The sequence below is a fragment of the Dendropsophus ebraccatus genome, chromosome 3, assembly GCF_027789765.1.
Source record: "Dendropsophus ebraccatus isolate aDenEbr1 chromosome 3, aDenEbr1.pat, whole genome shotgun sequence".
NCBI classification, from domain to species: domain Eukaryota; kingdom Metazoa; phylum Chordata; class Amphibia; order Anura; family Hylidae; genus Dendropsophus; species Dendropsophus ebraccatus.
Window position 1 is genome coordinate 94341315 of NC_091456.1, and position 17314 is coordinate 94358628.

Here is a 17314-nt window from a genome sequence, read left to right on the forward strand (position 1 = left end):
CTCTGGGACTCTTATGCCTGGTTGTTTTTTCTATTACTGTCCTGAGTTTTTCACTGTATGTTTTTCTGTTATTCTGCAGGCTTTTTGGTTACTTCTTAGTCTCCAACAGCTGCCTGCCTGAAGGAATTCACTAGCTGGCTGGTTTTACTAATATAGATATATATATTTATTTTTTTCATTATGTCTGACTCAAGATCTGAATCCACACGCCGCCAGCATCCTCCTCCTTCCTCTGTTACCTACTATTTCTGTACGTCTTGTAACACTAAATCTGCTTCTGGCCACTCTCAGCCTCTCTGCGCTGCTTGCTCCATGCAGTCCTGTTCGTCTTTGTCCCCTACTCAGGACCCCCCACCGGAGTCTGAGGAGTCTGCCCCGGCCTGGGCGCGCTCTCTCTGCCAGTCAGTGTCGCAGATGGCTCAGTTGTCTCAGTCTGTGGCGGCCGCCCTCGACCGCCTGTCTGCTACTTCTTCAGCGCCCGCCCAATCCCGACCGGCAGTCAGTGGCGTCCGTCCCGGCAGGAGCCGCTCCCACAAGCGTCCTCGCCGTGCCTCTTCTCGCTCTTCCTCTGGCTCCCCTGGAACTAGCCTGGCCCCCACGCATCTCTCTCCTAACAGGCGATCCCATTCGCCAGGAGATCTGTCGGATTCAGAGTCGGTTTCCAACTCTGATCCTGAAGATGTTTCTCACGCGGCTTCCACTGTGGACAGCCTTGTGGCCGCAGTCCGCGATACCTTCCAGTTGAAGGATGCTCCGGACCCATCGCCTGCTGATGAGGTCTTTTTCCATAAAAGCGGCCACCGTGTCCGCAGCACTTTCCCCAGTCACAAGGAATTTGATGACCTGTTTTCCAAATTTTGGAAGACCCCAGACAAGCGTTTCTCTAAGCCTAAACACTTGTCGGTTCTTTATCCTTTCCCCGAAGACCTCGTGTCTCGCTGGTCAGGTCCACCTTCTGTGGATCCCCCGATCTCTCGGCTGACCAAGGTCACGACTCTTCCGCTGGACAATGCGTCGTCTCTTAAGGATTCCACTGACAGACGCACTGAGTCCTTAGCTAAGTCAGCTTTTGAGGCCGCTGGCTCCTCTCTCCTTCCCACACTTGCTTCCACTTGGGTGTCTAAGTCCATTTCAGTGTGGGCTAAGCAACTGAGGGACGGCCTTACATCTGGCGTATCGGCCGAGGACTTGGCCGACCTCGCCCAACAGGTTCAGGACGCGGCTCAGTACCTCTGTTCGGCTTCTCTGGACGCTGCAGCCTGTTCGGCTTTTGCGTCGGCCAATATTGTAGCCATTCGCCGGTCCTTGTGGCTTCGGGAGTGGCGGGCTGACAACGCTTCCAAGCGTTCTCTCACCAGTCTTCCTTTTGCGGGCTCTCGTCTCTTCGGGAAACGTCTGGATGACATAATTTCCGATGCCACGGGGGGGAAGAGTACCAATCTTCCCCAGCAGCGCCCCAAGCGTCAGGATCCCCGTCGCAAACCAGGCTCCTTTCGTTCCTTTCGGTCGCTTCCGCCGTCTCGCTCCGGAAAGTCGGCGGCCCCTCAGAACAAAAGGTCCGGTTTCTCTAAGAACCGTTCTTCCTGGCAGGCGCGATCTGCCGCCTCCCGCCCACCCTTTAAGCCTGGCACCTCCAAGCCCTCCTCCTCCTGAAGGTTTTCCTCCACCCGGATCTCCTCAGGTGGGCGGCCGCCTCCTGTTGTTCCGGGAGGTCTGGCTTGCTCATGTTCAGGACGCCTGGGTGCGAGAACTGATCTCACAGGGTTACAAGATCGAGTTCGTTTCCGACTATCTCACTCCCGGATGGAGTCCCTGCGTTCTGTGATCGCATCTCTGGAGCCAGGCGAGTTTCTTTCTTCGGTGGATATTCAGGACGCGTATCTTCACGTGCCGATTTATCCTCCTCATCAACGTTTCCTGCGTTTTGCAGTAGGGGAAGAGCATTATCAGTTTGTGGCTCTTCCGTTCGGCCTGGCTTCGGCTCCGCGGGTTTTCACGAAGACCATGGCGGCTGTCATGGCTCTTCTTCGGGCTCGAGGTGTCTCAGTAACTCCTTACTTGGACGACATACTCGTCAAAGCCCCATCCAAGGACCAGAATTTAGAGAGCCTCCACATCACCCTGGATACGCTCTCCCGCTTCGGTTGGCTGCTCAACCGTTCCAAGTCCTCCCTGGTCCCTGCCCAGTCCATCGTTTTTCTGGGGATGCGGTTGGATTCAGTACAGGCCCGCGTTTTCCTTCCAGAGGACAAGTTGCAGTCCCTTCAGGCCAATATCAGAGCTCTTTGCAGCCACCGCCCTGTGTCCATACGTTCCTGTATGAGGGTTCTGGGGAAGATGGTGGCGTCTATGGAGGCGATCCCTTTTGCCCAGTTTCATTCCCGCCCCCTGCAGCTCTTCCTGCTGTCACGGTGGGACAGGTCACTCCCCTCTCTAGATCGGAGGGTGAAACTACCGGCTCGCCTCCGCCAAGACCTTCAGTGGTGGTTGCGGTCTCCGAGCCTCTCTCTGGGTCGCTCCTTCCTTCCCGTTCATTGGCAGATTGTGACCACCGATGCCAGCCTGCGGGGCTGGGGAGGGGTTTGGAACGATCTGACGGTTCAGGGAACCTGGTCGGCCAAGGAAGCTTGCCTCCCCATCAACATCCTCGAACTGCGGGCGATTCGGCTCTCCCTTCTGCACTGGCAGACACAGCTCCACGGTCTCCCCGTTCGGGTGCAGACAGACAACGCCACTGCAGTGGCTTATGTGAATCATCAGGGCGGGACCCGCAGCAAGGCCGCCATGATGGAAGTGGCGCTGATCCTCTCCTGGGCGGAGGAAACCGTGCTTGCCTTGTCCGCTGTTCACATTCCGGGTGTGGACAACTGGATGGCCGACTATCTGAGTCGTGCACGGGTGGATCCAGGGGAATGGACCCTGCATCCCGAGGTGTTCTCCCAGATCTGTCGCAGGTGGGGGACACCGGATGTGGATCTGATGGCGTCTCGCTTCAACCACAGACTGCCGAAGTTCGTCTGCCGGACGAGGGACCCTCTGGCTCTGGCCTCGGACGCCTTGGTGATTCCCTGGCGTCGGTTCAGCCTCCCTTACATCTTTCCTCCTCTCCCGCTTCTGCCGCGGGTGGTGAGAAAGATAAAGTCGGAAGGACTTCCGGTAATCCTCGTGGCCCCGGACTGGCCACGGCGCGCCTGGTACACGGATCTCGTGAACCTCGCCGCCGACGTCCCCTGGCGTCTACCAGACCGACCGGATCTTCTCACTCAAGGTCCGCTCTGCCACCCGCGTTTAGCCACGCTACGTTTGACGGCGTGGCTGTTGAAACCTGGATTCTGAAATCACGTGGTTTCTCTGATGCGGTCATTAGGACCATGATCAGGGCCCGGAAGCCTGCATCGGCAAGGATTTATTATCGTTGTTGGAAGGCTTTCCTCCGTCACTGTGAGGCCTGTTCTGCGCCTCCACTTCCCTTTTCTCTGGCGCAACTCCTGGCCTTCCTCCAGGCAGGTCTGGACGCAGGCTTAGCTCTGAGCTCTCTTAAGGGCCAGGTTTCTGCCCTTTCAGTTTTTTTCCAGAGACCATTGGCGTCAGTTCCTCAAGTCAGGACTTTTCTCCAAGGAGTGGCGCGCATTGCACCTCCTTATCGGCACCCAGTTCCCCCGTGGGATCTGAATCTCGTCCTGGATGCTATGCAGTCCCCTCCGTTTGAGCCCCTCCGGGAAGTGCCTTTGGCCATCTTGTCCTTTAAGGTGGCTTTCCTGGTGGCGGTTACGTCTGTCCGGAGGATTTCGGAATTGGCAGCCCTTTCTTGCCGTCCTCCCCTGCTGGTGTTGCACCAGGACAAGGCGGTACTTAGGCCCGTGGCTTCTTTTCAGCCCAAGGTGGTTTCGCCTTTCCACCTCAACGAAGATATTGTTCTTCCCTCTTTCTGCCCGGCCCCCTCTCATCCAAGGGAGCGCGCGCTCCACAAGCTGGATGTGGTTCGCGCCCTGCGCATCTATCTCTCCAGGACAAAGTCTCTTCGACACTCGGACTCACTCTTTGTCATCCCTGAGGGTCCTCGAAAGGGGTCAGCAGCGTCTAAGGCGACCCTGGCTCGCTGGGTCCGCTCCGCCATCGCTCAGGCTTACCGGAGTAAGGGTAAGTCGCCCCCGTTCCGGATTGCAGCTCACTCGACTCGTTCGGTTGGGGCTTCCTGGGCCATTCGTCATGGGGCCTCAGCTCTTCAACTCTGTAAGGCCGCCACGTGGTCCTCGCTGCACACCTTTTCTAGGTTTTACCGTGTGGACACGTTTGCATCGGCCGATGCGAGTCTGGGCCGCATGGTCTTGCAGGCAGCAGTGGCTTCTTCCTCTTCTTAGCTCCACTCTGTCTCTTCCCACCCAAGGGACTGCTTTTGGACGTCCCACGGTGTCTGTGTCCCCCAATAAGACGCACGAGAAAGGAGGAGTTTTACTCACCGTAAACTCTCTTTCTCGTAGTCTTCATTGGGGGACACAGCACCCACCCTCTGTTGTCTGATTAAGGTTGCCTGTTGGCCTGTGTTTTTTTCAGATTTTGAGTGTGGACTGTTTTTTCTTTATGGTTGTTTCGGCTCCTCCTACTGCTTTTTCACTACTGAATTAGCTCAGTGCCAGTGGGCGGGTATAGCCTGCTGGGAGGGGCCGACTTGTTTTGTTTTTTCTTAGTGTCAGCCTCCTAGTGGCAGCAGCCTATACCCACGGTGTCTGTGTCCCCCAATGAAGACTACGAGAAAGAGAGTTTACGGTGAGTAAAAACTCCTCCTTTTTTTATTCTGACAATAGACAAAAAATTGTTAGCATATTACCATGGGATTTCAGTGTTTGTCAGCTAGACAGGGTATTTATCTGCAGTCCTGACAAAGGAAACAGGTAACCTTTTATTTGATATATCGTGTTATCTCCTCCAAGATTAGATCCATGTTTGGCCAAAATAAATGTGTATGTTAGTGGGAAAGTCAGGGCTGATATTTGCCGGTAAAAGAATTGTAGGTGACACTGTTGTTAGTTTGCTTAGTGGAATAATTACTTGAGCCATGAATACAGAGTTCTTGGGTGATACAAGCCATTTAGAGCCAATGCTGAGAGAGGGGCCTGTCACAGACAGTTAAAATTCTCTGTGGTATAACAATTTAGACTGTCCAATATAGTTATGTTATTGCTTACTCTTACCTTTTAGTCCCAGAAGATGAAGAAACAAAGATGTTTGCAGAGAAGTTAGCTAGATTTGTGGCAGATGGTGGTCCTGAAGTTGAGGCCATTGCTCTCCAAAATAACAGAGAAAATCCTGCCTTTAGGTAAATATATGTTTACTTAAAAAAAAAATATATATATATATATATTATTTTTTTTTTTTTTAATTCCTTTTTGTTTCCCAATGTTAAACAAAGGTTTTTGTATGACACAAATGGCAAAGGGTATCAATATTATAAAATGAAGGTGGAAGAATTCAGACGAGCCAAGAAATCATCATCTGACAGTCATACCTTACCAGACCTTAAGCGTAAGTTAGCCTCAGAGGCCTATCCTGCAGTATCTGAGCCCCCTGCTCCCTCGTTCACTGTTTGCACACCACCACAGCATCAGTACACAGAGTATGCAGCTGCAAAAAAAAAGAGAAAAAGTCGATGGGGGCCAAAGGAAGAAAAATTAGACTTGCCTCCTGTTGCTGTGATTAGTGAGACTCCCAATACCAGCATTCTGACAGGTGAGATTTCCACCCACTGGCTTTTAGTGGCATAAGTGCTTTCTACTCGGTAATGTATTCAATCTAGTTTTTTAATTCTCCTCTTTTATTTGTAGCCCAGGATCTAAAAGGCTTAGGCTATGAGAATGGAAAACCAGTAGGATTGGTTGGAGTCACAGAATTATCCGATGCCCAGAAGAAACAATTAAAAGAACAGCAAGAGGTAGGATCAATAGTTCACCGTTTTGTATAGTGCACTGAGATTATTTTTTTTGTTTATACAACCACACATAACCATAGTCATGTAAAGCCACAGTTGTAACCTATCAGTCCTGTACGATTATCTGTTATATAAATGATTTATATTTGTTGACAAATAATGGTACTCCTCTTTCTCTGTAAAATAGGACAGTTTTCCTTGTGGCATGTGTTTACACGGCTTGTTGTTCTCCCGTTCAGATGCAGCAAATGTATGACTTGATTATGAAACACAAGCAGGCTATGCAGGATATGCAGCTCATGTGGGAAAGGGCTGTGAAACAACATCAGCATGACTATGATAGTGATGAAGAGGTTGATGGTGACCTAGGAACTTGGGAACACCAGTTGAGACGAATGGAAATGGACAAGACCAGGGGTAAAGTACAAAATAGATGTCATCATATAATACAGGAGATGTCCTGCCACTCAGATGGGGAAAAATGCATTTAACCCCTTGCCTCCGCCAATTTTTCAAATCTGACCTGTCTCTCTTTAAGTAGTGATAACTCTTCGATGCTTTTAACTATCGCGGTTATTCTGAGATTTTTTTTCGTGACATATTCCTCTTTATGTTAGTGGTATACTTTGGTTGATACACTCAGTAGTTTTTTGTAAAAAAAACCCACAACATTTGCGCAAAAATTTTAAAAATTTACAATTCTTTATATTCAAAATTCTCTTTTCCTAAGAAAAATAGTCCTGCCACATGAAGTAATTATTACTGCAACATCTACAACATGTCTGCTTTATGGTGACGTCATGTAGTGAACGTCCTTTTACGTGTTAGGATCTTAGAGGGCTTCGAAATTTTGAAGCGATTTTTTTTTTTTTTTTTTTCACATTTTCAGGAAAATTTCAAATTCAGATTTTATTAGGGACCAGTTCAGTTCTGAAGTGGATTTGTGGAGCCTGTATGTTACCCCCATAAATATCTCCACTGTAAAAGCTGCACCCCTCAAAGTATTCAAAGTAACATTTCATAAGTTTATTAACCCTTTAGGTGTTATGACATGTTATCGTTATTCTTCAGGGCGGTACAATTATGTCAGTGATATCCATTTTATATAGCTTTTGATATAGTTTATGGCATTTATACTATATATATACTATTCGTGTCTTGCATATTGTAAGACCTGTACTATTTAAATTTTTTGCCAATGGAGTTATGTGAGGGCTTATTTTTTGCGGCATAAGCTGACATTTTTACTGGTATACCTTTTGAATACATGTGTCGTATTGATTGATTGATTTTTTTAGGGGGCGGGATTTAAAAAAAATGTCATTTTGGTTATTTTTTTATTTTTTATGGCATTAATCGGGCGGTATAATTAATGTAACGGGTTAATAGACGGGGTCATTACGGACACGGCGATACCAAATATATGTACTTTATTTATTTATAGGGAATCAATTATAAAGGGGGATAGGAAATGTGTATATTTATTTATTTATTATGTATTTATTTAATAATTTAATTTGTTTTAATTATTTATTAATGTATTTGTGTGTGTTTTGTGTTTTTTTTTACTTTACAGGTATATATATATATATATATATATATATATATATATATATATACAGTATAATGCATTACAGGACATGATGAGTGCTGTAATGCACTATATTGTATACTTAAAGTGTCACTGTCGTTACAATTTATTTTGCAGAAATCAATAGTACAGGTGATTTTAAGAAACTTTGTAATTGGGTTTATTAGCCAAATCTTCCATTATCTGCATGTAAAAAGCCCTTTCCCAGGTCCTCCCCTCCTCTCCTTTCTGCTGTCCACTCCTCAGAATCAGGAAATCTCGACAGTTTTTTCATCTCTTTCATCAGTGGGATCCTGTCTGGTCTATGAAGAGGGGAGGGGGAAGGAGCCAGATTAGCGGCAGCTGAGAGCCAAGAACAAAGGATGGCTCGGAGAGGAAGCTATTCAGAGCCCTAATTAGTGGTCAGATAGCTCTATGGTGCCTGTCAAAGGAGATGTGAATGTAAATTAACTCTTTGTTGTCCTGTTTTTGCTGCCTTTACTTTCTCTCTCCATAGGAAAACCATGAAGACAGGGGGGAGAGCTTCAAACTGCTTTTTCATGATAAAATTGCATTTTTCGGCTAATAAACCCAATTACAAAGTTTCTTAAAATCGCCTGGACTATTGATTTCTGCAATAAAAATTTTAACGACAGTGACACTTTAATGAATGAGCAGTCAGTGTTACACACTGACTGCTCATTCAAACGATCAGACCCCTGCCTCAGTGCAGGGGCCTGATCGTTATCCGGGAACATTATTTTGCGGCAAGGGGTTAACGCAGACCTCACACTAAAAACTTTTGACGTCCTAGATGCATATCAAAAAGTTTTTATTGATGGGGGTCTGAGTGTTTAGACCCTCAACTAATCAATAGAAAGAGTAGGATGAGATGCGCATTCCCCTCTCAACTGTGTGTAGACCAAGGTGGCCCCCTTGGCTTGCTATGGGAGCCCATGCAGGTCACGTGACACAGAAGTGGGAGAAAATGTGCTGAGCATGTACTTTTCCAGACTCCCCCTCATGATCAGTATGGGTCTGAACACTCAGAGCCCAGATGATTAAAAAAAAAAAAAAAAAACTTTTGATATGTCTCTGTAACATATTAAGCAGTAGGCTTGAAACTGTTAGACTGAAGGCAAGTTTATATGATCAAACCTTTGTACTGTTTATTTTCTGACAGAATGGGCAGAACAGCTGACTGAAATGGGTCGTGGTAAACATTTCATCGGTGATTTCTTGCCTCCAGATGAACTAGAGAAATTTATGGAAACATTTAAGGCTCTTAAGGTAACAATGCTAAATAACTTGAGACATTGCTGCAGATTACTCATCAAAAAGTATATTTTGTTGAACAGCTAGCTCTACAGGGTGAGCAACAAGTATGGATACATCCTGAGAAAATGGAAGTGGTTGCCAATATCACCTTACCGTTTGTGGCATATTAGTAAAAGAAAGGGGGAAAACATTTGACGCCAGGTGACGCCCATGGCGGCCATCTGCAAAGCCGTCATTTTGGATTCAATTAACTTTTTTCAATGGGAAGGGGGTCATGTGACACATCAAGCACATACAGAATGGCACAAGAAAAACAATGGTGTGCTAATTTTTAATGTAGCTTTATTCATTATTGTGTTATTGACACATTTGTGACATGGAGCAACATCAGTAACCCACTAAAGGTTGAGCTCAAAGTGCTGCCCATTGTGTTGAATTGTCAACGCCATTCTCTTCTGCCACTCTTGACACACCAAGAGCAATACTGTAGAAATGCTACCACAGGCCTCCTGTATCCATTATTTCAGGTGCCCCACATCCTTAATCTTCATGGAGTACACCATACCCTTCAAATAGCCCCAGAGATAGAAGTCCAAGGGAGTGAGATCTGGAGATCTTGGGGGCCAATCCACTGGGCCATGGCGGCCAATCCACTTCCCAGGAAACTGTTCATTGAGGAGGAACGTTTGGACCTGACATCCTTAATGTGGTGGTGCACTATCTTGCTGGAAGAACTCAGGAAATGTTCCATCTTCAGTGCACAGAGAGGGAAATACATCATCATCATGTAGCAATTGCAGATACCCAGTAGAATTTAGTTTTCCTTAGATGAAGAATGACCCCACTATCTTTGTACCCCATATACCACACCATCAGTTTTTGTGTTCCAACATATTTGGAGGGATCTGTTTAGTGTGGGTTACTGTTGGACCAGTAGTGGTGATTTTGTTTGTTAACTTCACGTTCACGTTTGCCTCATCACTGAAGAGAACTTTCTGTGTAAACTGTGGGTCCTGTTCCAGTTTTTGTGGCGCCCACTCTCCAAATTCAACGCGCCGCTCCGGATCATTGTCAGTAAGATGTTGTAGCAGCTGGATCTTGCAAGGGTGCCATCTGTGTAGCCAGTATCTGTCGAATGGATGTTCGACTGATGCCACACTCCAGGGACATACATTGAGTGCTACGCTGTGGGCTCTTGGTAAATGCTGCCAGGACAACCACTGATGTTTGGTCATGGGTGACCGTTTTTGTATGTCCAGCTTTGGGCTTATCCCACACAGAACCAGTAGCACAACATTTACCGAGCAGTTTGCTAACCGCGGCATGGGTGATGGGTGGTCTTGCATTGAAGTCTGTGCAGTGACTACGTTCAGACATCAAGACAATGTCTGTCACTCCTCGTTGGTTGACCTCTGCAACATGTCAATGGCTGTAACAATTAGAATTGTTTCAATAACTCAATAAGGGTATATTCACACGGACGGGCTGCGAGCCCGGCAGGTCCTGGCAGTTCCCATACACTACATACTTGCTGCGGTCTAAACGACCGCAGCGAGTATGTAATTATACCGCCCTTAACCCCTTCTGCTCCCCTGCTGTGTATATACTTTACCTGTCCTCGCTGCACGGGTCCGGCGTCCTGCTCTCTCGCCCGGCCAATCAGTGGCTGCGGCTGGGCAACACACTGATTGGCCGGACAGGAGAGCAGGACGCCGGGACCCCGTGCAGCGAGGACAGGTAAAGTATATACACAGCGGGGGAGCAGAAGGGGTTAAGGGCGGTATAATTAGTGTATGGGAACTGCCAGGACCTGCCGGGCTCGCAGCGAGAATCTCGCTGCGAGCCCGCCCATGTGAATATACCCTAATGAATAAAGCAAAGTTAAAAATGAGCACACCATTGTTTTTCTCTGTGTTTGATGTGTCACATGACTCCCTTCCCATTGAAAAAAGTAAAGTTGAATCCAAAATGGCGGCCTCAAATGTCCCCCCCCCCCCCTCTCATGTACTAATATGCCACAAATGGTAAGGTGATATCAGCAACCACTTCCATTTTATCAGGGTGTATCAATACTTATGGCCCACCCTGTATAGGTGTGCCTAGTTTTGTCCTTAACCCCATCCAGCACTTTAACATAACTGTATATAGCTGGTAGCAAGGTAGCTGAGGCACCTTAACATACTAGTTACAGTGGGTAAAAAAGTTTACACACCCCTTTTAATATGTCAAGTTTTTGGCATGTAAAAAATCAGACCAAGTAGTATAATTTTAGAACATTTTTTTCACCTGTAGCCAATGTTCACACACAGTAAAATAGAAGCAAAATACAGCCTTAGGCTGGGTTCACACTACGTATATTTGAGGCTGTATGTTTGAGGCTGTATAGCAACCAAAACCAGGAGTGGATTAAAAACACAGAAAGGCTATGTTCACATAATGTTGTAATTGAGTGGATGGCCGTCATTTAATGGCAAATATTTGCTGTTATTTTAAAACAACGGCTGTTATATTGAAATAATGGAAGTTATTTACCGTTATATGGCGGCCATCCACTCAATTTCAACATTGTGTGAACAGATCCTTTCTGGGTTTTCAATCCACTCCTGGTTTTGGTTGCTATGAGGACCTGACATGAGGACCAAATACAGCCTGAAATATACATAGTGTGAACCCAGCCCCCGGCTATGTTCACCCTGTGTATGAATATCGCCGTGGTTTGACACGGGTGTCTCAAACAACGGCCAATGTCTGACATGCTCACCCAGCCAATACTGCAGTATCTGCTAGATGAACATCGTTTTAATTGGAATGTGGGCACATTCAGGTGTACCCGCACTCCAATCTACCATAGACCACAGCTTAAAGGGGTACTCCGGCCCGCACATATTTTTCAGATATGACCAGGGAGGGGGTGATTATGGATGCTTGAGGTCGTTTACCTCCCCGGTTCCAGCGCCAGGTCCCGGATCGCAGCACCGTGTGCCCCGGTTACGTTCTGCTGCGGACGCCGAATGGCTGAGCTGCCTGGAGACGTCACGTCTCGGGCGGCAGCTCAGACCAGGAAGCGGCCGCGGGATGGGAGTATGGGGCGCTGCGATCCGGGGCCCAGCGCTGAATTCGGCCATATCTGAAAAATACAGCCGGGCCGGAGTGCTCCTTCGAAGTACGGCTGTTGTTTAATGGTAAAATACAGTTTGTGAACGTGGCTTTAAGCTACTATTTTTGTCAATATTTTTCAACTAAAACCAGGAGTGGATTGAAAACACAGAAAAGCTATGTCCACAAACTGGTGAAATTCTTTATGTCTGGTGATTATTAGTTAGAAACATAGAAGATTGTCAGCGGAAAAAGACCACCTGCTCCATCTAGTCTTGTTTTGAGTTGTACAGGACATGGGGGCAGGAGACTGGCTGCCTCCACTGCGCGCGTACACACACAAAGGAGAATCTGCTTTATTTCTTTGCCTTATTCACTCAGAAATCTCCCCAGGATCATGTAGGATATTACACAGTGCTGCTGAGCCAGATCTACTTTTACACTAGTTAGATAAATAACTCACCTTGTGTCTGATTAGCCATTTATGAAGGAGCTTGAGTGTGAGTCAGTCCCTGATAAAATTCTGGAGTCTGAGTGGGAGTTGAGTCGGAGCTGCGGCTTACTAACAGCAAAGCCCTGGAACTATCAGCAGGTTAGACAAATCTAACCTTTTGATAGCTACCTATTCCACAGGAGGCTCTGAGGATGAAGGTATGTCTCTTAAAGAGTCACTGTCGTAAAAACATTTTTTTTTGCAGAAATCAATAGTCCAGGCGATTTTAAGAAACTTTGTAATTGGGTTTATTAGGCAAATATGCCATTATCTGCATGTAAAAAGCCTTTTCCCAGGTCCTCCCCTCCTCTCCTTTCTGTCATCCACTGCTCAGAATCAGGAAATCTTGACTGTTTTTTCATCAGTCGGATCTGTCTGTTCTATGAAGAGGGGAGGGGGAAGGAGCGAGATAAGCGGGCAAATGAGAACAAAGGATTGCACAATGGGGGAACTATTCAGAGTGCTATTCAGAGGTCAGAGAGGTCAGTGGTGACCGCAGAGGAGAGAGCCTGTGATGTGAATGTAAATTAACTCTTTGTTGTCCTGTTTTGCTGCCTCTACTTTCTCTCTCCATGGAAAACCATTAAAGAGTCACTGTCGTATTTTTTTTTTTTGCAGAAATCAATAGTCCAGGCGATTTTAAGAAACTTTGTAATTGGGTTTATTAGCCAAATCTGCCATTATCTGTATGTAAAAAGCCTTTTCCCAGGTCCCCCCCTCCTTCCTCTTTTTCATCCACTCCAAAAAATCTGAAAATTGTGACTTGTTGCAGGAGACGTACCCTGTCTGCTCTAGGGAGAGGGGAGGGGGGAGGAGGAAGGAGGGAGTTAGCCGGCAGCAGAAAGCAGATAACAGAGGATTACAGGCACAGAGCTGGGTGACAGCTGTAATCTGAGCTCAGACAGGTCACTGGTGATGGTCAGAACAGATAACGGGTGAGGGATTTGTAGATTAACTCTTTGTTGTCCTGTTTTGGTCTTTTCTTTAGCTCTCTCCATAGGAGAACAATGAAGACAGGGGGGAGAGCTTCAAACTGCTTTTTAATGATAAAAATGCATTTTTCGGATAATAAACCCAATTACAAAGTTTCTTAAAATCGCATGGACTATTGATTTCTGCAAAAAAAAAATTCACGACAGTGACACTTTAAGACAGAGGGAGAGCTTCACACTGCTTTTTCATGATAAAAAATAATTTTTCGGCTAATAAAACCAATTACAAAGTTTCTTAAAATTGCCTGTACTATTGATTTCTGCAATAAAAAGTTTAACGACAGTGACACTTTAACGTCATCCTCTGTGCCATTCCCGTACACTTAGTAGTTTACTCCCCGGCCCCTGTGGGGCTGAGACAAAACTCCTAGCGGTCCTACTGGACCGAAGAGTAAATGACTAATTACATGGGAACAGCGCCAAGGGTAAAGGTAAGAGACCTATCTTCATCCTCAGCGCCTCCGGCGCAATAGGGGTCTGTCAGCAGGTTAGAGTTGTCTAACGTGCTGTTAGTTCCCCGTTAAGCATTGTGTTTATAATGTAAGCCGCAATGAAAATGTGATCAGAGCCTTAGAGTAATTGCATTTCCTTTAATGGATTATTTTTATCTACAGCCATAATGTGGTCTTTATTTTATAGGAGGGTCGTGAACCTGACTATTCAGAATACAAAGAATTTAAGTTGACGGTAGAGAACATAGGATACCAAATGCTTATGAAGATGGGTTGGAAAGAAGGAGATGGGTTGGGTTCAGATGGCCAAGGAATTAAGAACCCTGTTAACAAGTAAGTCTTTTATAGATGACCTTTTTAGATTACTTTTATTTTATTTTAGAAATGTTGTGGTAGTACTTTTGTTCTCCACATGATGGCAGTATTGCTAAATGCATGTTTGGTGTAAAGGGAAACTGACAGCACCGATATGCACAGATCAGTGCTTCCAGTTACCTATTAAGCGAGTATTGCTTAGGTACCTGTTATTTTTTGTGGCAAGTGTCACAGAAGCAGGTCTGTGACACTGCTTGCACTCGCCCTGCTCTCTCCAGCACTCTGCCGCCGCTATTGAGAATGACTGACAGCTAACTTATCTTCGACTGTATGAAATTTCAACAAAGTCAAAGATGAGCCAGCTGTCAATCATTCTCGGAAGAGGTGGGGGTGGCCTGGAGACAGAGCAGTGGTTGTAGAGAGAGGGGAGGGAACAAACAGTCCCACAGACTATGTGACACTGCCACTGCAAAATAAAGATTTTTTTATTTTTAAAAACGCGTTTGATCACATAATCAAGATAAAGGTACCTAAGCAATGCTCGCCTAATAGGTAACTGGAAACTGCCAGCATGGATATGCTTGTATGTCAGTTTCCATTTATATGTTTAGTTTGATGGGGGAATTCACTTAGATTTTTTGTGCAGTTTTTTCTGTCTTAGTTTTTTCAGACACATTTGTTGAGCACTTGCACATGATAAATGCAACTCTAGAAAATGAATAACATGATAACAGCTTTATAAAAAACGAATAAAGCATCAGTGTGCATGCTTGTCTCACTTTTTCATTATCAGGACAGTCATGCCACCGATGGTCGGGATGGCTAAAGATCAGTGCTTATTCTCTGTCCTCTGTATTGGAGACAAGGTTTTTGGCATTGGAATACCATTATAATGTGGTTTCCACCAGTGTTGGTTTGTCGGAAATTTCTTTGTGTTCTTAAAACTCACCAGTAATGTTTACATTTCAGAGGCTCAACCACAGTTGATGGGGCGGGTTTTGGCATAGATCGCCCAGCAGAGTTAACGAAAAGTGACGATGAATATGAAGCTTTTCGGAAGCGGATGATGCTGGCATATCGCTTCCGGCCAAATCCACTGGTTGGTTCTTATGCTAGAATAATTTTGCTAATAAAGTTTGCAGTTGTTTCTGTTTTCAATATGATTATTTCTATATGATAGACTGACAATATTTTTCATTATGCTTTTTTAAAGGGTTTGGCCACCTGCTTTAATTTTTAAAGAATACATATTAAGGGTACCGGATTTCACGCTGCGAGTTTTCATTTTTATTCCACTGCGGATATGTAACCAAGCCCCTTTAACCCCCCCGCAGCCCCTGGCCCAGAGCATACATTACCTGCTAGGCTCCCAGCTTCCCATCAACCAATCAGTACTGCCGTTTACTTGAAGGGGATGGGTCACATACTGGCAGCGGAATGAAAATTCCGCTGCGGGTATGTGACCCATTCAACTTCACACTACCAGGATCCGCAGCAGATTTCGCTGCAAACTCACAGTGTGAAATCGTCTGTGAATCCGGTACATGTGAAGCTACCCTAACAGGTTACTCCCATCTAGATTTGTTATCTCCTATCCGTTCATGTCCCCCGCTGTTCTGGAGAAGAAAGACACAGTTATCCCTGCAATGAATGCTAAATTTGTATATCAAAAGTATTTTTTTTTCTCCTTCTAATAACAGGTTACCCTTGTTTTTCATATAAAATAATAGAAAGTGGACAAACTCTTTTAAGTGGTAATACGCAACCACACATGATGGGGAAACATTCCTTAAAAAGGAGGCTGTCAGGACATTCATGCTGTTTGAAACACAGACACTCCTTGATGGGCCAACAACAAAATTTAAAGACTTGGGCCTTGATTTTATCAAAGCAAAACAAACTGCCTGTAGCAACCAATCACAGGGCAGCTTCTAGCTCTGGTAAGGTGTGAGCTGCACTGTGATTGGTTGCTGTGGGCAGTATATGCCATTTTTCATTTGACACAATTTGATACATCTGGGCCCTCCTGCATTCAGGTTACTTGGAATGTTACTAAATAACAGTTATAGCCCTAATTAACCCGGCTCCCCTCTATATTCATATGATGACGTCTTAAGGCAGTCTGCGATGTAAATGGATCAGTGTTTTTTGGTTCCCTGATGAACCCATACAGATTGGACGGGGGAAACGCGTAGGAACAACCTCATTTATTGACAAATTGTCTGATCTTTTTATGCTGTACATAGTTCAGTCACATTTTTTTTACTGTTTTTTGTGTGTGGTTTATTCGTGTGACACCTGGTGTTTATAGTTTTTTCCCCCTGCACTTACCTCAGGGTAGGGACTGACACCGTGGTTGGGTCCACCCTATCACCCCAAAAGGCAGGGACAGTGTACCTATAACAGCTCAGTGTGCACTTTCCCTCCCCTTCTCTCCTTATATATTGTGGGTCCTGTGCCTGTGGATAGCTTTTCACAATTTTTTGGACACTGTTTGTTTATTGTTTTTAACGATATATTAAAAGTTAAGTTTTAGGCCTTATATAGTCCTTTCTTTCCTGTGTTAACTTATTCCTTGACTATAGGGCTATTTCATTGGTGGTTGGCAGAAAACCTTGTTATCATTTCTGCATTGGTCTTATAAATAAGTTATGTAACAAAACACAGTTTTCTAACATTGTCTATTATTCTTTTTCTATTTGTAGAATAACCCAAGACGCCCCTACTACTAGTGGGTTGATGACATCGGCTTCATACTGTGAAACTGTCTTTAGAACACTTTGCTTCATCATAAATATGTAATGTGTTAATCCTGTTTGCAGGTGGCAATCACTTGTTTGTTGCTTTGTTCACAAAACAATCATTTGTTCGCCTTAGTTTCCCTTTCACAGAAGAATCTTCAGTGAATTCATAGGTTTAATAAATATGTTTTTAACCCAATATCTGTCTTCTATTTACCTTTTATGTCTGAAGCAAAAGCGTCATTTGTTTTTTCAACAGTATTACATAAATGCTGCTGACACCAAATACCTTTTTTATGGTTTTTGCCTAACTGGATCCTACTGCTGCAGACCTGTTTGTATACAAGACGCATTACCATCGTGCTGCATTCTCCTTTCTCCTGGACTACATCGCCCAACTTGCAAAGTGTTGGGATTGCAGTCACCAGATCCACTCAACATACTTCCCTAG

General features: G+C 45.4%; 1 protein-coding gene across 1 annotated transcript in view; it reads left to right on the plus strand.

Annotated features, from left to right (window-relative positions):
- SUGP1 (SURP and G-patch domain containing 1) overlaps nt 1-17062 on the plus strand; it is a 30778-nt gene extending 13716 nt beyond the window's left edge. The window contains exons 7-14 of the mRNA XM_069962242.1: nt 5200-5317; nt 5411-5727; nt 5823-5929; nt 6166-6343; nt 8680-8786; nt 13995-14140; nt 15092-15221; nt 16828-17062. Coding sequence (XP_069818343.1) covers nt 5200-5317; nt 5411-5727; nt 5823-5929; nt 6166-6343; nt 8680-8786; nt 13995-14140; nt 15092-15221; nt 16828-16854 — 1130 coding nt within the window. The 3' untranslated portion in view covers nt 16855-17062. The remainder of the gene's footprint in view (nt 1-5199; nt 5318-5410; nt 5728-5822; nt 5930-6165; nt 6344-8679; nt 8787-13994; nt 14141-15091; nt 15222-16827) is intronic.
- Nucleotides 17063-17314: the final 252 nt, after the last annotated feature.